Raw genomic sequence first — 20,506 nt, forward strand, 5'->3', positions numbered from 1 at the left:
TGTCGCTGCTGGTGCTGGCAACCAGCATGGAGGGGGAAGGAAGTACAGAAAGAGAGAGAGTCAGTGAGAAGAAAGAGACAACAGAAAGCCTTGAGAAATAGAAAGATTTATTTAGCAAAAGCCAGTTGACTAATGACAACACCCAAGGGTTAAGTGCACTTACATTGACAGATTGGTTTCCCAGATAGAGTCAACAGTTAGTAATATGACAGTTGTAGGAAAAGAAAGGACAAAAAATATAGCTATAAATCCCCTGTCAAGGTCCATAATAAAAGTGAGAGGCTAGAGAGGCGTCTTGGAGGCAGTGCTGACTTAGGAGGAGGGTCCTTTATACATATACACCTGTGGTGTGGCATGGTGCTGGAAGGTCCCACCTGGCTCCGGCATCACCCCATCAGCCTGCGGGGCACCTGCCACTGTCCCCTGCGGGCAGAGTGCCAGGCAGGAGCCCAAACCCACAGCTGGTCCTGAAGCTCCTCAAGGGACACTGCCTGTGTGTGTGGAGCAGGAATGGACCAGAGCGGTGTCTCAGGAGATGGCTCCTCCCTGCCTGCTTTCTGAGGCAGCCCAGCCTGGAAGAGACCTCTGTCCTACTGCTGCTCCTCCCAGGCTCTCCTTTCATCTGCCCTGTGTGTACAGCTGAGCTCCTGCTGTCCCCTCTGCTGAACAATCTGTCTGCCCACGTGGAAATCCCTCTCCAAGCTCACCCATGCATCTCTACCCTGTCTGCGCCATGTCCTGTGTGTGCTGCCATACCCACTTCTTCCTCCTAGCTGGACCAGCCTCCCACCCCATGCGTTCACCTCCAACTGCTGCAAGCTGGCAGTGGGATGCTGGGGTTCCCAGCAGAGGGGCTAGCACACTGCTGTGCCCACAGCGGTATGGGACAGGGCACATGGAGGCAGTAGTGGCCAGACAACAGGAGCACCCACGTACCAAACAACACCCTCTCCCACTCTGCCCCCTCTGTGGCTGGTGCAGGGGCTCCCCTGGACACTAGGGCACTGCTGGGGACACTAAAACATGTCCTTCCTTCCTTTCCACTGGGACTCTCTAGCTCCTCACATCATCCAGCCCTGTCTCGTGGCAGAGGGTACATAGCACAACTCATACTGACCCCGGGGGTCTCATCTACACCTCACTCCTCAGCAGCCCTCAGTCCCAAGGGGACCCGGGCAGAAAGAAGTGATGGACCTTCCTCAGCAGCCAGGCTAAGCCCTGGAGGAGAGCAAGAGCTGGTGTCAGCCAGGGGTTAGTTGCAGGCAGAACGAGCAGAGACAGAGCTGGCAAAGGCGAGAGCAGCAGGGAAGCAACAAAGCAAAGCAGAAGCAGGATAGGAGGGAGGATGGGGAGAAAGACAACTGTGCCAATCCCCACCTCATTGAGTGCTTCCACAGGGAGCAGGGCGGACATCAGGACTCTGGTTCATACCCCTTCAGTCATGGCCTCTTAGAGGCTGTAGCACCAGGCAGGTGATAAAAGTGCTTGCAGAAAAGAAACAAGCTCTGGGTCCCTTGGAGGCCCCCACAGATGGCTCTCAGCCAAGAGCATCCTGGGGGCTGGTGGGGGATCCTGAGATCTTGGATTCACTTTTCTGGAGGGTGTAAACCATAGATGTGACAGAGCCCCTCTGCAGACACCAGCAGTTCACTCCCCACTGAGGGGTGAAAGTGTGCTCATCCCTGCAGATACCAATGCCAGCACTGCAGGCCCCAGCCCTGGTCTGGAGGAAGACAACTGCTTGGAAATGGGAAGGTTTGTCTATAAAGCAAAGCAAGGAGTTTGTGGTGATGGGGGTGCAAGGAAGTGCTTGAAAAAGTGGCTTGAGAGCACCAAAAAGGCTTTGAAACCTGCCAGGTGTGCCAAAGAGCCAAAGGACTAGATGATGGCGGGGAGGACACTCTATAGCCCAGTGCTGCATTCCTGGCTCCCTGCTCCACACTGAGCTGTGCCACCTTCTCTGCCCCACAGTCTGGGAAAGGAGTGGCTGTGCCTGCATGCCCTCCATCTGCCTCAGGCAGGGACAAACTCTGTCCTGGAAGTGCCACATCACCCTGCAGGAACTGTCTGCACCTGGCCAGCCTGCGCAACCTCATCTTACCCCATCAACTCCTTTCCAGGCTCGTCCCCACTGTCCCTCTACGCCTCATCTCTCACTCACAGACCCACTACAACAGTGCACTGTCACCAACCCTAACGTAGCATGACCCTATCCTTGTCTTCCACCCTATCCACAATACAGAGAGCCAGACCACCTCTGTCCTTGCTCACCACCCCAGCATTCCCCCCTTGGTCCCTCTTGTCCCTGCTCCTTGCCCTGCATCTCCTCTCTTGTTCCCTCCGAAAAATCCTTCCTCTCCTTTACTGCTTCCCCGGCAGCAGGAGGGGCTAATCCAGCAGGGAGTCCCCTTGCTTCTGCCTCACCTGGACACACAGTTTGGGGGGGGGGAGTGGGAGCCAGGGGGGAGCACAAGGAGCTGTCAGCTCACTGTCAGCTGAGAAGCAGGGATGCTCCAGCTCAGCACACAAGCCCATGCACGCTGAAGCACAACACACCCAGCACACTCCCTCGGCATGACTCCACCTAACCCCTGCACATCTCCTGACTGGGCGCTGGAAGCCTCACACTCTCCCCTCCAACCCCGCTCCCTCTGGGCTGTCCCATCCCTGCCAGGGCCACTGGGCTATGGCCAGGGTCTGTCCCAGCTCTGGCAGGTCCTGGCTGCTCCGCACCACCTCCTGCTGACCCCCCTACACCGCGATCTCGTCCTCCAGGCTGTCACCCAGGTCCTGCCTGGGCTGGACGTGGAGCAGGCGTGGTGGTTCCTCCTGGGACCAGGAGTCACGCTCCTCGCTCTCGTCCGTGTTGGACTCATACTCGGAGGCGATGCCCGACTCGCGGAACTTGATGAGCTCCAGGCTGCCCAGCGGTGGCTCTGGGGCAGGTGGCCCCGAGTCCGGCAGAAAGCGGTAGCACTCCAGCTTCACCAGACAGTCGTTCCTACCTATGGGACTGCCCAGGGTGCTGGGGAAAGCTGAGCTGGGGCCCAGCGGCGGCGAGTGGGTGTCCTCGGGCTGCGGGGTGATCGGGTCGCAGAGGACAGGGAGGACGTTGGAGCGGAAGGTGATCTCCAGCAGACTGTCCTGGGAGCCTGCTGCAAGAGAAGGGCATGGCTGAGAGGCCTAGCTTGCCTGGGCGTCCCCTGGCTACCATGGCTGGCTGCACACTGCCCAGGAGGACAGGCTGGGGCCACTTGGCTACCAACCTCCCTACTGCCACTGTTGAGAGGGGCTTATTTGGTGTTACTGCTGCTGACCAACAAAGAGCCAGTTCTGCAGGACAAAACATTAACTGCCTCCTACCCCAGCTCCTGCAGGGAGCTGATGGCCACATCTGCTGGAGAGGAAGGTCAAGAAGGGGCTCTTGGGCAGGTATGGAGCTGGCCTAGAGCATGCAGCCACTGGGGAAAGCAGACATACAGCTGATGGAGGTAGGTAAGTACCTGTCCATACAGCCCTCCCCAAGCCCCATCCCACACGGCATGCAAGCACCCTGCTGCACATGCACAAGCCTGGCCAGAAGGGCACAAATATCCCTCTAAACAAAATAAATGGAAACACACAAAAAAACCCAACAGAAACACCCATGTGCATGTGCCTCACAGCCCTTGCTAGAAGTGAGGGGAGAAGAAGTGACGGGAGCGCTTACTCGTCGTGTTCCCTGCCAGCTTCAGCTCCAGCTCCTGCACCTGTTTAACCAGGAGCGAGATGTGCTGCAGCAAGTCCTTGTTCTGGAGCAGGAGCTGGTGCACTCGAGCCTGGGCCTCCAGCCGTGCCGCCGCCTCTGCTGCCAGCTGGTCCTTCAGCAGGTGCACCTGTGGGACAGCCGAGAAGGGGTGAGCGTGGGGAGACGCTGCTCAAGGGTTGAGGGCTTCGACTCTGGCCACCACCACTCATCTACCAGGGCTCACCAGCATCCCACCTAATGGTGTGATGAGGCAGCCACTCCTTGCAGGTACAGCAGACGTGATGGGGAGCATGCGGGCAGGTGGCAGTGTAACACCAGAGCACACTCAGCACATGGTCCCCTGGCCTCTCTGATGGCAAAGCTCAAGGCAAAGGGGGCCGGCACTGACCAAACTATCAGTCACAGGGGCAAGGGGTGCAATAATTTACACTCTGAGCAGGCACCACAGAGCCCTTTTGGATTGCAGGCAACACTGTACTTGGGCAGATATAAAGGATCCCCCAAGGATGAAGGTCTTTCTTCCAGAGGGGAAAGCAACTTTGCAGCCTGTGACCCCAGAAGTCACATGGGCTCTGGGGCAGCAGCTCAGGCAGAAGCACAAACACTGATTTACTGATGCGAGAGGAGGAAAGCCATGGGACAGCACAAAAAGGCTGCTGGAGCCCATTGCTCGGGCCAGGTCAGGAAGAAAGTTGAGCAGTTGTGAAGAGCTCTGCAAGGGGTCAGTGAACAAGTAAAGCTCAGGTAATGAGTTGGATAAAGCAGCCAGAGCTGCTTAAATGAGGAATAGCTGCATGGAGAGTAAGCTGCCAGACACACAGCTCAGGCAGCAGTTATTCAGGGTGAACACTGAGGCCAGGTACTGGCAAGCAGACAGGGGCTGAAAGCCCAAGAAACCTGGTGGCATGCAGACCTAAGCACCTCATCTTTCCTGATGGGGCCAGGGCAAATTGCCACTCCTCTCCCCTTGCTGCACGTCCTATCCTCTGAGTCACAGTTTCTCCCACAGTTGCCACCTGAACATTTCTGCCTGGAGCTCCCCACAGAGCAGCCTGCCTTCAACACTGCCTCCAGGTGCCACTCCCCTTGGTGGCACCAAGGGGTTCAGTGTGCCCCAGCCCTGTTGCCGCCCCAGGAAAGAGTGGAGGGGAGAACCTGTGCCACAGCCACTTGTGTCTGCTGCTGCTGCTGCTGCAGGAGCTGCTGGAGAAGCTGCATCTGATGGTGGGCAGAGAGGGGTGTTCCCAGGTCAGGCAGCTGGGCAGATGAGGGCAGCAGCATCTTGGGCGACGCTGTCAGGATATCTTCAGGGTGGAGGCAGCCCTGCAAAACACCAGTGTGGAAAGTGTGATCCCATGCCACTCACCTCAGAGAGCCACCTGGCACATACAGGCTGTGGAAGAGAGCAGCCCCCCAGAATACCCAGGAAAGAAGCAAATGCATTCAAAGCAAATGCACACTTTGCTGGGGGTTCTGACAAACTTCGAGGACAGTATTTTTTCAGTTTCGACAACAACCCAAATACTTCTGTAGAAAATTCCTGAAAAGGCTGGCGTTTCCAATGGGAATTTCCACTGTATCAAAAAAGTCCTTTATTTTTGGTTTTTTTTGGTGGAAAAAATCCCTATCAGCTCTGCCCCAAACACTTTCCGTGTGGCTGCACAGAGTTCAGCCTCATCACAGCGCTCTCCAGGAGCGCCCTGGGCCCCAAGCCAAAGGGCAGCCCTGCAGTGGCAGATGGCTTTGATCTGGGAGCTGGGGAATGCTGCTGAATCCCTCCCAATCCCTGGGCCCTCGGGGTGCACATCAGAGCCACGGGGCTGGGGCTGTGCAGTGCCCCAAGAGTGAGGGCAGGGACCCAGGCACCTTGGCATAGGCCACCCACCTCCTTGCCCACAGCATCGAGGTCGGTCACGCCACGGCTGAAGTCCAGGATGTCGGCTCCGGGCAGCGGCAGCTCCACGGCGTCGATGTCCGTCTCTTCCGCTGAGGCGGCTGCCCTCTCCACACCGGAGAGGCGGCAGGCTGTGGGAGCAGTGTCAGAGTAGAGCACAGTCTGCTTGGAGCAGGAGCTTGCTGTGCTGCACCCCAAGTGTAGTGAGCGATGCCCAGGGTCGGTCCCCACCACCCCCTGCCACCCGCCCTCCAGCTCTGGGGGGAAGCAGGTACACAGAGACACAGCTGCTCTTCCTGCTGCTACTCAGGATGGGGGTTGCAGCCAAAAACACACCCAGCCCCAGCACACCAAACCTTGGGAACAGCAGCCAAAACCCCTGAGGCTGGACAAATGGGCCACCAAGAGCAGAAAACACAGATAAAGAAAGGTAAACAAGAGATTACGGGAAAGAAAAACAAAAAACAGATGCTCGGAATTCTCCAGGGAACTGCATATCATGGCCCGGACATTGTGTGGAGGAAAACCAAACAATGACCGGTCCATAACAGCCCAATGATTAGGTCATCACGACAGCACTGGTCACAGAGGCAAGCAGGAAACCACAGCCCACTCCAGGCTGCTCCTATTGTGATGGAGGGGAACTGGCCCCCAACATGGGATGGCAGGGCAGGCAATCCACACACAAGCAGGCAGCAGGACCCATCAGTGTCTCAGCTGGCACTAGACAGTATTTGACCAACCTCTTGCAAAACATCTGCCTCCCCTCCAGTGCAGGCACAGGCACCAAGGAGCAGGGCAGCTCCCTGGGGCCCTGCAGAGCTTGGGTGATGGGGCTGGACCAACAGCCAGGAGCACTTGTTCCAGCACCCTCTACCCATGGGGCTGAGAAGGAACAGGGTCCGCAGGCTGCCTGCAGACCTGGCAGCTTGATGCAAGACCACAAACACAGATTAGTCCATTCAAGGAATTGCAGAGAGCCCCAGCCCCAGGCACGCCTCAGGACACAGGTCTGTGCTGAGGCCTCTGTTGCAGAAGCAGCGAGGGAATGTTTGCAGTGTGTGCAGCCAAGCACGGAGAGTACTCTGGCGCCCAGCAGAGTCCCGGGCGCTGCTAATTGGTTCCCAGCAAGGGGGATGTCTGCGAGGATGAGGGCTAACACCTAGCGAAGGCTCCTTGCTGGGCAAGATCCCAGCTTGAGCCAGAGGCGCCACAGGCCAGATTGCTGTGCAAATCTATTCCCCACAGGTGTCAGCCAGCAAGGAGCAGTATGGGAAGACAGTGCTTCTGTAGACCGTGTCTGCCAGGCTCCAGGAACCCCATGCTACCCCCATCTCCGCCTTTGTGAAATACCTGGGACATCCAGGTCATCTCCGTTCCTCTCACTGTCTCCATCCTCCTGCCCATCTGCGTTTTGCTGGGTGTGCTGCAGGCTCAGCTTGTGGCAGACCTCAAACGCCTGCCCCACTGTCCGCACGATGCGCATGGCTTGGCTCTGCGGCAGGCGAGGAGAGGAGAGGAGGGATGTAACTTCAGCTGGGCCACCCCTGCCTGGTGACCCCCCAGCCTGCTGCAGCTCTCAGGGGTCTCTGTGTGCTGCCACAGGGCCTGGGGCACCAGAGCTCAGATCCCCGGTGTGCTCTGGGCTGCCACCTGCAATGCAGTGCCACCGGATCCTGCCCCAGCTGCTCCACTGAGGCCACACCATGACAAGGCGAGTACCCCAGCACCTTTACCTTCTTCTTGGATTTGAAGACGTTGCACCTGAAGATGTTGCTAGACCCATCCCTGGCAATGTAGCTGAAGATCTTTAGGTCCTGGGAGTCATGAGACACATAGAATATTCTGCAAGGACAGAAAAGAAAGGAAGATATCATCATACACATTACCTACATGCCCAGGAGACTGCCAAGGCCACAGCCAGCGCTTCCCAGGGCACGGGGTGCTGGCAGATCCCCAGCCTCTGCAGCACGTCCCTGCTAAAGCCCATCAGAATGTTTTTTTGGCAGTGGTTTTGCCTCGGCTGGGAAAATTAGCCTGCTGATTCAGCAGCAGCAAGTGTTTTGCAAAGGCAGCATGGGACTTCTCTGCTCAGCCCTCAGGGACAGAGTCAGCGGCTCAGGAGCCCTCCAGGGACAGAGGAGAGCAAACCTCACTCCTTGCCTGCTCAGAAAGTCAGCCTTCTTGCCTGGGTGCCTGCTGCCCCCTCTCCAGCATGGCTGGGGCCCGTCTCGACCCCATTCAGCCTCGCTGGGACAGACATCCCATGCTCTTGCTTTCGGCAACAAGATGGAGGAAGAGAGCTGGGGACTCCAGAGAGCACCGCGAGCCAGGGGAGCTGCCCTCTGCAGGGATGGTGGCAGCTCTCCAGGTCAGTCCCCAGCACAGTGCCAGTGTGGTGTAAGTGGCATGGCAGAGAGCCTCTGTCCCCTCACCCATCAGGTTTACCTGTAGATGGGGTCGTGCATGACGAGCATTTTGTTCTCGTCCCAGGCCCATTCTTTTTTCTGCAATGAAAGAAGCTGAAAATGAGTACGTCAGATGCTGTCCTTCAGAACAAGGACAGGGCAGAGACAGTCCAGGGACAGACTCAGGAAGCTCTTGTCTGTTGCTGCTCCCAGGGAACCAAGGGTTGGGTCCTGCTGGGGATCAGCCACGTCCCACATCACTGCCATGGGGCCCCCCAAGCCCCTTCTACACCCACATCAGGACAACCTCAGCCACGCTGTGGGAACATGGTCCACCCATGGCTGATCCTAGCCCATCTCTCTCTCTCCCAGCCCACCAGATTTTCCCAGAAGTTCAAGGATGCTGCAGGTCCCTGCCCTGGGAAGGGAGAGTTCCTGCTGTCAAGGCACTGCTGCCCCAGGGACCAGTGCTGCCTACCTTCTTCTTCTTCTTCAGAATGACCTTCACGCCATCCACTGACACAATGAGATTCACTTTCTTCTTCTTGATATTCTTGGCTTTAAACTCATACTGCGGAAGATGGAAGAAAACACTTGAATTAGCCTTTCTGTGCCAGGACAGTCTCAGGTAGGGCTGAAGAGGCTGCAAGAGGAAGGGGCAAGAGAGACGAGAACATGTTTTCCTGATCTCACATGCCTGCATCAACATGCACATCCATGCTAGGACAGGACAAGGGATCTTTTTGCCCTGCAGTGTTCCCCTGCCCCGCAGGAGGACACATCGAAGCAATCCAGCCCCAGGATGCTGCTGGGAATGGTAGCTTGTTTCAAAGGCACTCACTCTGACCCTCCAAAGGGCTGAGCCTCCCCAAAGAAGGACTGCCACCTCCCTAGCCCTGCCAGCTCCCAGGGATCCACAGCCTGGCCACGTTTGCCCTGCTGGCTTGTGGCCACTGCTGAGCTCTGGTAAGGGAAATGGCATTTAGAGTGGGGTATTTTTGGGCTCAGTATAAAACTGATGATGATTGCTGAGGACTCTGTGAACCTCTCCAGGGGATATGGGATAATGCAATTACCCACTTCAATTAGAAGTCACTGGACAGGAAAAAATCCCAATAGGAACTTCTAAAGATCAGTGGCTAAACACAAAGCTCTGGTCTGGCCTGGGGAGAGAATGAGATTTCTGAAAAATCCATCCACTTTGGCATTTAGAGTCTTACTTACATTTAGAGAGCTGGCAGGGGAATAGGCTAAATAAGCCATTTAGGCTGAGCAACCTCCTGCTGTGGGACTTTTGAGGAGTCCCATCACCTGTCTGCCTCAGGTGCACCCACATCAGGTACCCGATGTGCTGGTCCTACATGCAGAGTGCTGTGCACAGCCGTGGGGACAGATCCTCTGTGCCCAGAAAAGCCCTGCATCCTGCACCTAGCCTGCCTGAGGAAGTGGGATTTAATTCATCCTCTCCTTATTTCAGCAATGTCTCTGCAGAGGGAGCACAGGGCAGACGCCCGACGCAGTGCCCTGCCTCCAGCCCGCGCCGAGCCTCGCCGTGACATTTCCAGCACCGCATGATGTATTAACTCTGGCAGCCAGAGCCAGCAGGCAGGAAAAGCTGCTGGCCCAGACCTGTGATCAAATGATAAAAGACCTGAAAGCACAATTCCTCAAAGCCATTTTAAAATCGTCGATGGGGATGGGAGATTCAGATGGCTTGGAAAACAGTGCAGGGAATGCAGCTCTGCCCTTCCCCATGCCCAACCAGACGAGCCCACAAACTCCAGGGCTGGAGCCATGGTGATGGGCTGGAGAAAGCAGAGCTCAGGATCCCACCATAGAATCAACCAGGTTGGAAAAGACCTCCGAGACCATCAAGTCCAACTCTTGATCCAACACTGCCGTGGTTACCAGACCATGGCACCAAGTGCCACATCCAGTCTCATCTTAAAAACCTCCAGGGATGGCGAATCCACCACCTCCCTGGGCAGCCCATTCCAATGTCTGATTACTCTCTCCATAAAAAATTTCTTCCTAATATCCAACCTAAACTTCCACTGGCAGAGCTTAAGATCATGCCCTCTTGTCTTACTGCTGGTTGCCTGGGAGAAGAGACCAAACCCCACCTGGCTACAACCTCCTTTCAGGGAGTTGTAGAGAGTGATGAGGTCTCCCCTGAGCCTCCTCTTCTCCAGGCTGAACACCCCCAGCTCCCTCAGCCTCTCCTCATAGGACTTGTGCTTGAGTCCTTTCACCAGCCTTGTTGCTCTTCTCTGGACCTGCTCCAGGACCTCAATATCCTTCGTGAACTGAGGGACCCAGAACTGGACACAGCACTCCAGGTGTGGCCTCACCAGCACTGAGTACAGGGGAATGGCTACAGCCAGCCTTAAAACCCCCAGCACATACCCATATGCTACTTGCACAGCCTGTTCCTCATGGAGAAGGGTCTCACCAGAGTCCCTCAACAAAGAACCCATTGGTGTGGGTTTCCAGGTCCCATCTCTCATATTTCCTTTCCCATCATTACTTGCAGAGGTGAAGCCTCATTCAAAAGCCCCTTCTCTGTGCCTTGCAGACCAGTGCCGAGACCAGGTGCCTGGTACCTAACACTAGAGAAATGTCTTGATTTAGCCCTGAGAAGGTGAGCTCTGGCCCGACTACCTTGGAGTAATTAACCCAGCCCCTTCTGAAGCTCTGTGTGTGATTTTTCCAGGAGCTGAGGGCTGAGCTGGATGCTCTTTGCAGCATTCAGGCTGACTGCACAGCACCTTGGAGCACTGCAGCCTGATTTATTGGTCCTAACGATCATTGATTATGAACATCAAGTTGCATTTCTGAGCTGCTGGTGCCATGGGGTTTCTATTCTGGGTTACCCCAAGTGCTAATTAATGTGGGCTTGGAAGAGACATCAACCCTGAAAAATATCCCAGGGTTAAACAGACTAATTTTAGCCTGTTTTTTTGGGTGAGTAACAGCTCCAGGACAACAATGCAGACAGGCCAGGAGCTTTCAGCAAAGATGTTACCCAGTCCTGGCATGTTTCAGGGATAGAATAAACATAGAGCTCCTTGGAGAGGCTTCTGGAATTCCTGGCTGCAGGCAAGGGATTCTGCCCAGGCTCGACCCAAGCCTGGCAGAGGGGAGAGCTGTTGTGTGTGTGCCTCTGCCACACTAAAGCCAAAGTCCCCTTGTGCCAATGGCTCATGGCAAAACTCCAGCAAGGACCAACAGAAGCAAAAAAGTCAAATTCTCAAAAGAACCAACCAGCCGGATTTGTTAAGCCCTTCCACAAATCCAGGTCTTTATCCTGACACCAAAGTGAGAGCCAAGCTTCTTTGCAAGCCTGAGCCATGCGCTTAGAAAGCTACTGCCCATCCCACCCCATCCAGAGCTCATTAGTGCAGTCACTCCAACGAGCCCAGAGGCTCTCCGGGATACACTTCCCATGCACGAAAGCACAGCTCTAGCCAATAAAATGCTAATGAACTCATGCCCACTGGGGCTCTAATGAAACACTAACCGTCACTTAATAATAAATTAGCAAGGAAGAGGATTCAATAAGACAGCAATTCAGTCGAGTCGCCTCCTGCATCCCGGGGCTGTACAGGGAAGGCAAGCTGAGTCCCACAGGCTAGGAGATGCATTGCTGATCTTGAGGGGCTTTCTAATTTGGTCTAAGGGAGCGTTAGCTCTGTGCAGTTCCTCTAAGTGAGATCTAAGCCACAGAGACTGTAAGGGATGAACCCAAAGCTGTGCAGGGCAGAATCTGCACCATCTCACGGGGCAGCAGTTCACATTAGCAGTGACAGCAAGTGCCACGACCAGCCCTGTTCAATGCCTGGCTGTCCTGGGTGCTGCTCGCTGGTTAAGGCAGGAAGAAGGCATGGCTACCACAAGCCCTTGCCCAATCCAGCAAGCCCCTGCAGCTCCCAGGAAGGCAGTGGCTGATGGTGACAGCCAGCCCCAGGCACCAGCCCAGGAGTAGTGCTCAGGGCTGGGCTGGGTGCCCTGCCTGCACATGCACTCTCTCCAGCCTGGGAAGGGTACCTGGCCCTACACTACCTCCTTGGACTTCTCCAAAGCCAAGGCAAATCCTTCCCACTAGCAGGCTACCGGTGCCAGCATGGTATTTCTGCTTCTGAAGACTACTGGATGTTTCTCACCAAAGCATGGACAGGACCTGCCCTTGCTAATACCTGCCCTGCAAGCCCCTTTAGTTAACAGGGCCATGGAAAAACCTCTCTGTATGATCGATCAGGACCTCCCTGGCTTGGAGTTATTCTTGACTACAGCTGTGTGTGCCCCAGGCACAGAGATCTGCGTGTCTGCCCATGTTTGTCAACATCCCTCCTTCTGCTGCAAAATAAAGCTTAAGAGGGATGAAAAGCATTAGGGTTTTAACTTTTCCTGCTGCTGGGAGGAAAGCAGAGGTGATGACAGGGTTGAAAATGCCACCAAAGGGACTATGAGAAGGTATGCACAGCCACTGTTTGCTGCTGCATCCAAAACAAGCAGGCACTGGTTGACCCACAGGAAAAGAAAACGCACATGTTTCCAGAAACACTGGACCATTGCCATACAAGCCTTGTTGGGGATACATCCTGCATCCCCAAAGATGTGCTAAAATGCACAGCACTGCTGCTAAGAAGCTTTTCTCTGAGCCAGTACAAAACTGCCTGCATGCAGCAAAGCAAAAGGGGGTTTGTCAAAGCCACCAGCATAGGACCCGTTCCACTGCCAAGAGGGGATGGGGATGCTCAGGAGAAGCTTTGCTATCATTATACCAGGAGCAACAGGAGTGTCCCTGTGATCTGATGCAGGGAGGTGGGTGACAGTGATTCACCCCACACTCTCTGGGCACCGCATTCTGCTTTGTGGTGACTCCTTCAGGAGAAAAAACACATGAAAAGAATTTCACACATGATAAACTCAGCTACCAATAGCTCCATCTTGGAGAGCTGAATTCCACCCTACAGCTTAATAAAGAAGTGATACAGAAATAATTATCCAGCTTGGGATCAAGAAAGGAAAGAGGATTTGTGCAGCTTTCCCACGATCCCCTTGTGTTTCACACCATGTAGCATTTCACTGTATTACTTATAAATGACTAAATGGTGTAAGAGTCAGAAGAGCTTTCTTAGCCTTCAGCCCATCTTGGGTATGATTCTGGATCTTTAAATATCTGTAATAATAATGCAAGCTTGGGTTAATTATATTAATTCTTGGCTATAGAAATGTGGCGATCCCAGAAGACAAAGAAGAATTAATTTCAGGGAAATACACAGAAAATGGAAAAAGCAAGAGAAACTGTCCGTTCGTGGACTTTCACAGCTTCACAGTTGGTCTCCAACTGAAGCTCTAAGAACTGTACTAAAAGGTTTGAGCAAAGACTGAAAATGGACATTCGAGATGCATCAGTCAAAAAACCCCACAACTATTTGAGAAAAAAAGCAAAGGTGGTCTCAGTAATGAAAAAGAAGTATAAGATCACCCACAAAACCCAACCAGCTAAGAAGTGAATTCAGATCATCCCTTAATATTACACTGCCCACAAAAAAACACATTCATCTTTTCATCTGGAAAAGAAAACATCTACTCCATCAGAGCACGAAAAGCCTTACCATTGACCTCAGGTTTGTGGGAGTCTATTCTCAACATCTGTCTTTTATGTGGAGTTCAGTATTTAAATAACTTCAGAAGGAAAAGAGGCCAGCTGGTGTATGCATCATTGCGCAACACATTCCTACTGGCAGAATATTAAAACTGCCCTTTCTGGAGAACTGAGTAACATATGTTGCTTAATAGAGAGCGCATGTAACCTCATCAGCTTAGAGTAAAATTATGTATGAATCCCAGTGTGATGGGTATGTGTGAAAAGCGGGGAAAACTCAGCATCCCTAGAAAGATGTTATCCACCCCTGTTGTGGTGTTTCCACACAGTAGAAGTGTAAGAAAACTTGCAACCACGCGCTGCACACTAGGTTAGGCAGATCAGACACTAAAGAGGAGAGATGATATCTTTCTAGATTCATCATCCCCCCCACATTCACAAGCATCCAAAAAATGTTAACCTGAATAAAAATGCCCTCACTTCATCCCAGCCCATCTAAACAGACGTGGGTACAGTTTTAAGTCTGCCCACTAGCACCATTCATCAGTGAGGGAAGGTACCAGAAATGCTATATGGTCAGATTATGCCAACAGAATGCAAATAAGCAGAATGTTTTTTAATGGAAGTTGCTCTAAGTGCATTGAACTGCCCCATCCTCTTCCATCCTCTATCCCCATCCTTAAAAAAACCCCAAAGTTACAAGCTTTTTCTGGGAAAAAGCAGTGGTCTGAGAACTAAATTAATAGGGAAAAAGCAATTCCCACAAAACTCATTGCTACTCTGCTATAAGAAAAACCATTGAAGGGGATGTAATTTTGCCAGAAAGCAGAATTTCTCTGTGTTTATCCAGAAAGCACACAAAACTGCGAGCAATGCCGGATCCCCCAGAGCCACCTTTGTCAAATGCAAAGGGTTGGCTGGCCAGGACCCTGCACTGTGAGCACCCCGAGGTCTCCTAACCGTGGTGATGCCCCCGCAGCTCCCACAGCCAGTGCCCGCCTCCCCTGGCACCCCCTGCGGCTCCTCCTCGCAGCTGGCTGGCACAGCACCTCGTAAAATACTTTCAGAGTTAGACTTTAACCCAAGGTCAGCTCGGGCTAATGACAGACGTGGCAGACTAGCAACAGCTTTCCCAGCACTTTGGGGGAGGAGCGGTGCTGTGCTCTTGATGAAGAATTAACTTATTACAAAATGACAGCCGAGCTTGAGTTCAATCGGCACAGGCTCCACGGCGCCGAGAATTAACGACTGGGGGGGAACCACATACCTTGCAATTTGTGCTGCTGAAAACACGGGGAATGACGGTAAATCTCAGAAATGTACAGGAGCTCAGGTGTAACCCACAGGAGGGAAGCCTGAGAAACCTTGCTGGGATCCTAATAGCTGTAATTGTGAGGAATAGCAAACAGCAGCACTGTGCAGGGGACAAGGATTTCACTTTACTGAACCACACAAAGAAATGGCATCAACACCAGCGCCCCTAAATGACTCAGAAGCCACCTGTGGGCTGTGCGGGAACAGGAACTTGTGAGGGACAAGCCTTTTTTTCCTGGACAGGGGTGCCAAGTTGCCTCGGGGATGAGCACAGAAAGCTGGAGGAGCAGGAATGCAACACTGGCTTTCCGCTGGCCTTTTGTGGGGTAATCAACACCCAGAGCTCAGTGCTGGGGTCCTGCCAAAGCACTATGAGCAGACTGCAGCCAGAATACCTCATCTCTTCTTTTTCCTTCCGGTGCTTTGTTAACTGGAGGAGAAGCGTGACTTGCAGTGTTGGAGGGGCTGCACACATCAAGGTGAGCAGCACAGCAAACACAGGACCACAATGTGCCCATCTGGCCTGTGAACCAAGAATTCCGTGGGCCAGAAGGCTGGGAAAGGCTGTCTGATGGTAAGGCACACACTGCACCCAGCCTGCCCAGCGCAGGTGCCGTGTGCTGGGACTGGTGGGTGCGTATGGGGTGCAGCAAACGCAGCTGTGCCTGAAAGAAAAGAGCACTGCAGAGGAGAAGGGAATGATTTAAATACAGCTTTGGCACATTAGCAAACAGAGGCCACCTGGCCAGGAGCAGCCTTGCAGGTCAGAAGAGTCCTCAGCCATCTAAGCCACACAGGTCTGGGAATATCGGGTGGTGTCCAGAAGACAGCTGGGCACAGTCTGCCACACAGCAGGGAGTGGAGGCAGCACAGCCTCTCCCCAAAGCCCTGCTGTCAGAAGGGTAGGGCAGCAGAGAGCCAGGATCCTGCCAGCAGGGTCCCTAGGCATGGAGCATCACTCCCTTCCACTATGGGCTGCTGTCCTGAAAAGAGAAATGCACCTGCTAGCCTGCCCTGGTCCGAGTCTCCCTCCAGCTCTACTGGAGCAGCAGCAGATGTCAGGGGATAAAGTGGCTGGAAAGCAGGACACCTCCCAGAAGGGCAATCAGCTTCATCCAAGAGGCATTTCTGGACAAGGCTTCAAAACATCTGACAGTCCACTACTCTGGGCTGCACTTTATGCCCTCAGGGGACTCAGGCTTGCTGGAGGGGAGCATACTGGAATACCTGCTTAGCCTACTAATGTCATCAGCAATAAATGGACTAAAACCCATTTTTAAAAGGCTGCCTTAAGCCACCCTACCAAAGTGCTGTGCTGCTGCCTGTGACTTGAGAATCTCCATAACCTTTACTATGGGCATGCTATCCCATCAGAGCTCTGGTGAGGAGGCTTTACCACCCCAATTCCTGCATGCAGCTGAAAGTACATGCCTGGCCATGACTGTGCCCATGATCCACACATGAGCAGGGTACTTGCCCATGGGATGCCAGCAGCACCTTCCTGTTCCCCTCAGGGCTGGGAGAAAAAGAGACAAGGACAGCAGGGAGATTTGGGGATCTCCTTGGTGTAGTCACTTCACTTGTGCTCCCTGTTCCTGTTGCCAAAAACTGGGACAAAACTAGCCCATAGCACTCGCACTTGCAGCAGGGATGATTCCCACTGTGGGGCACAGAATCATGGAGATATCTGGGGGCAGGATCAAGGTTCCCACCAGCTCCATTGGCAAACTGCTGGCATGGCATGGGCAAACAGGCTGGAGACCTCTGCCATCCTCCTAGCTCAGGTGTAAGATGCTCCTCAGGATTAAATTTGCCCTGTCTACACACCATTGCTTGTGGTTTTGCCAAGAGCTAGACTTAAATTAAAGAGCACAGTAATCTGAAAAAGAGAAGGAATAATGGAGTATTGGATGCTTGCTCTTGGGCTTAATGATTCTTTTTAAAACTCTTCAACAGTTCCTTGGAGTTTGCATTTGCACATATGGGAAACGCGGCTCTGAGGTACATGTGTTTGTCTGAAATAGACATGATTTTGGTTTGCACTGACAAGGTCAGTGCCTATTTTCCCATCCAACTTCAGGTTTAATTTTGGTAACCGTCTGTAACGGTTGCAAGTACTGATGGGTATAAATGGGAATCAGTCTAAAAATACTCATGTTGTGAGAGCAGCACAGCAGAGTTAAGGTTGCTGCTTTGAAACCATCCCAGGATCACAGCATACCCATTTATCACAAAAAATATGTTTTCCAATAACATTGGATGCTTCACAAAAAATGCCTTCTGCTCGGTTTGCTATTTCCTACCAGAGAGCTGCCTCCATCCACTTCCTCTCACTACCTCCGAGTTTCACAAGTTGAGGTGGCAAACTGGGACACATACACAAGCCATCTGCAGTTGAAGCAGTTTGACAGGAATCTCAGAGAAATCAGAACTGGTAAAAATTAAATCAATACCAGTCACAGGGTTAAATGAAGAAAGTTCCTCCAGGTAACAGCTTATTCTCACCTCCTCTTTTCCGGACTTCCATTTACAAGATTATTTACCTCCCTTACAAGCAATCCTTAGGGATTCCAGACTTCCCTGTGTTTTTGGGTTTTTTTAAACACCTGAAAATCAGAGGTTCAAAGGAGACTTGAGACTCATCATCAGCTTGCAGCTGCTCTGCATGCCAGGGGATGCAGCAGCACAGTGCACATGAGGGATGCAGCTGGTGGAGCAGGAGCACACTTCCCAGCAACATCCCTCAGTTCCACCAGCAGCTCCTCAAAGCCAACAAGGTCCCTGTGCAAGAGATCCTGTTCACTTCATTGGGGCTTGACTAATACCAACATTACAAAAGAAAGCCATATAATTTCTCCTCCAGCTTGGGCACATGCAGTGATGGCTCCAAGTGGGAGCTCAGGGGCTGGGAAAAGCGGTACCTCTCAGCCAGTCATGAAGGTTGGTGGAGACCATGCAACATGCCAGCCTCCAGCCTTGAAAACACGCCTAAACCCCTTTCAGAGATCCAAGCAAGTGATAACAGCACAGACTGGACCTGTGTGGGAGGTGGCAAGCTCCCCCCTGCCTTCACATGCTGCCATCTCCGATGGCCAAGTGAGAGCGCAAATTAACCGGCGAGTGGGTGTGTGTGGGATACTGGTCGAACTGGTTACAAAAATAACAACCAGGCTTTGAGCTACTTCCTTCAGTTAAGGAAAACAAGGGCAGGCTCTGTGTGCATCTGCGGGCACTGCTCTCGCACTGCTTTTCACAGCCCGGGAGGGAGAAGACAAGAATTGAGCTGTACACGTTTTAATATTTGCCACCTGTTGCTAGAAGAAGCAGAAGCCCATTCCTTGGAAACCCCACATCTGACTGGAATTTGTGGTATTTCTAATTAGACATGCATTGGTTCGACCTATGCAGGCAGTGGGTGCACAAGCTGTTTGGTGCAATCGCCCTTTGAAGAAAGCAAGAAACTAAAAGAGCCTGGAAATGGCCTCTGTTCATCCAGCCCACAGCGGGTTTGAGCCCATGTGTTAGAATGAGCTTGGCCTAAAGAGCACCATTGTCATTTGCAGCAATTTAGTCATGCCCCTTTACAGTAATCCCTAATAAACTCCTGCCCCTTTCTGGCACCAGAAAGTCCCTGTGCCCCGGGGGACCACAGGACTGAGCAGTGCAGACAATGTCCAGCCCAGCACCTTCCTCCACCTGAGAAGGGAAACAAAATTTCTGTGTTCAAGATTAGCTTTCTTCCCAAAATGCTTTCTTTCTAAAACAGACCCTGGCTCAAGGCAGCTGAGATAATCCCTACCCACATGTAGGGGGTCAAAGGCAGGGTTGATACTGCAGAAGAGCAGAGTCACCCCAAATCCACCCTGAGGGCAGGTGACAAAGCAAGGGGCACCCTGTGAAGATACCCACGCAGCACTTCAGAAAGGTGTCAGCTCAGCAAAGTGAGCCCAATCACAACACAATGATATTTACACCCCAAGTTGTAAAACACGGGATTTACAGCTGTATTTTTTTACTGCTCACCACAGAGCTACTCCCCCAGTTGCATAAAAAGCTTGAGTAAGACCAGTTGAGAAGGCAGATGAGAATAGCCAGGCAGAGGAGCAGTGACACACCGAGGAAGGCAGGCTGGTAACACTGTAACTAAATCAGCAATTATGAAATTCAGACAATTAATAATGAATGAGCAGCAGCATTAAACGCTCGGTGCATCAGAAACAAGCCAGCCCTGTGGGGCTCATTAGATGCTGGCAGTGCTCAACAATGTTTCTGGGTTGTAACCAGAGAAAAGAGGTAATTATTCGTATCACACTTGCTTTGCTGTTCCTATTTCAACAATAACTAATGCAGGTGTTAAAAACCATTCACTAAATTCTGTATGTTAAAGGCAATACGAATAATGTCCTTTAGACAGATTTACACAGAATTATAAAAAAATGTCCAAGTAATAAAAGTGCTGACATTTCAGATGGAGTTAGAAAACAGGGGTTGAAATCCACCTCAGGGGTGGAGCCCCAGATGAAGCAAGGACAGACAGACAGATGACAGAATGTCACTGTGCTTCCAGGAAACTCCAGTGAGGAGAACACAGCAATGCTCATTTTTATGCAAGTCTGGGGTAAAAAAAAAAAACGTACTTGCTATCCAGGTCAAGTGTACAGGAATCTGGCATCTACCCATTTCAGGTTGATTTTATATGGCATTGGCCAAGCAGCTCTCACAGGAAAACGGAACAGAAGCTGCATCTGCAAGATGCAGAAATGTACCCTAGAAAAGCCCTGGAGACATCAAAAGGTGGAAAGTGGAAAAGTCCAGTGGAAAAGACAAGATGAGGACAATGTGGTCCTCAGCAATGTGCAGCAAAGGTGACATTATCTCAAAACACAGCACTGCTGAAATCACTACCAATACAACCCATTCCAACAGAACATGTGCTGCTTTATTGTACACTTCAAAAAAACAACAGAAAAGAGTTCAGAAAAAAGCAACATGAACATGAGGCAGCTTTCCCAGACTCCTACATCCTAGAGGTCAAAACAAACTCTCTCTATTTAGCTTATCCAAAAAGCAAGTTTGGAGGGGACTTGTCCACAGATCAGACCTGGGACTTGGGAAGAGCTTCCTCACATCAAAGGCTCTGACTTTAGGCAAATGCACAAAATCAACTAGCTGGGAGTTGAAGTTTAATCCATTCAAACCACAGAAAGACAAGTCTTTTTTCACAGAAAGCTCCAGGGGACCTGCACTCCAAGTCACACTCACCAACAGCATTGGACAATTACTCTAGATTTCTCTTCTTTTAGATATTGTGGATTTCTTAACAAGTATGTAGAGGTCAGCAGAGATGTGCTCTTTGTGCTTCCAGTACTGGAGAAATGCACATATCCCTAAAGTTCCCAAGGATCAGGGAGTGTTTGAAAGAGTCCAGACCAGTCCCATCCATCATGTCAAGAGGAAGCAAGAAATTGTCATTGGAGCAAAATGCTAAAAAAAACCTGGAGGCCTTGGAGAGGAAAAGAAAGAGAAGGCTC

General features: G+C 52.2%; 1 protein-coding gene across 3 annotated transcripts in view; it reads right to left on the reverse strand.

Annotated features, from left to right (window-relative positions):
• Window positions 1-90: 90 nt before the first annotated feature.
• Window positions 91-20,506, reverse strand: part of NOS1AP (nitric oxide synthase 1 adaptor protein) — a 40,281-nt gene continuing 19,865 nt past the window's right edge. Inside the window, exons 3-10 of one of the 3 annotated variants that reach the window (XM_017815899.1) lie at window positions 8,529-8,621; window positions 8,091-8,149; window positions 7,379-7,487; window positions 6,996-7,137; window positions 5,634-5,773; window positions 4,904-5,071; window positions 3,710-3,875; window positions 91-3,155 (exon numbers count right to left, since the gene is read on the reverse strand). In XM_017815899.1, the coding sequence (XP_017671388.1) occupies window positions 2,752-3,155; window positions 3,710-3,875; window positions 4,904-5,071; window positions 5,634-5,773; window positions 6,996-7,137; window positions 7,379-7,487; window positions 8,091-8,149; window positions 8,529-8,621 (1,281 nt within the window). In that variant the 3' untranslated portion in view covers window positions 91-2,751. Of the gene's footprint in view, window positions 3,156-3,709; window positions 3,876-4,903; window positions 5,072-5,633; window positions 5,774-6,995; window positions 7,138-7,378; window positions 7,488-8,090; window positions 8,165-8,528; window positions 8,622-20,506 lie in introns of all 3 variants that reach the window. The other 2 variants (XM_017815898.1, XM_017815897.1) reach the window with 2 other exon arrangements.

Source organism: Lepidothrix coronata, unplaced genomic scaffold (assembly GCF_001604755.1).
Source record: "Lepidothrix coronata isolate B3197 unplaced genomic scaffold, Lepidothrix_coronata-1.0 Scaffold52, whole genome shotgun sequence".
Classification (NCBI taxonomy): Eukaryota; Metazoa; Chordata; class Aves; order Passeriformes; family Pipridae; genus Lepidothrix; species Lepidothrix coronata.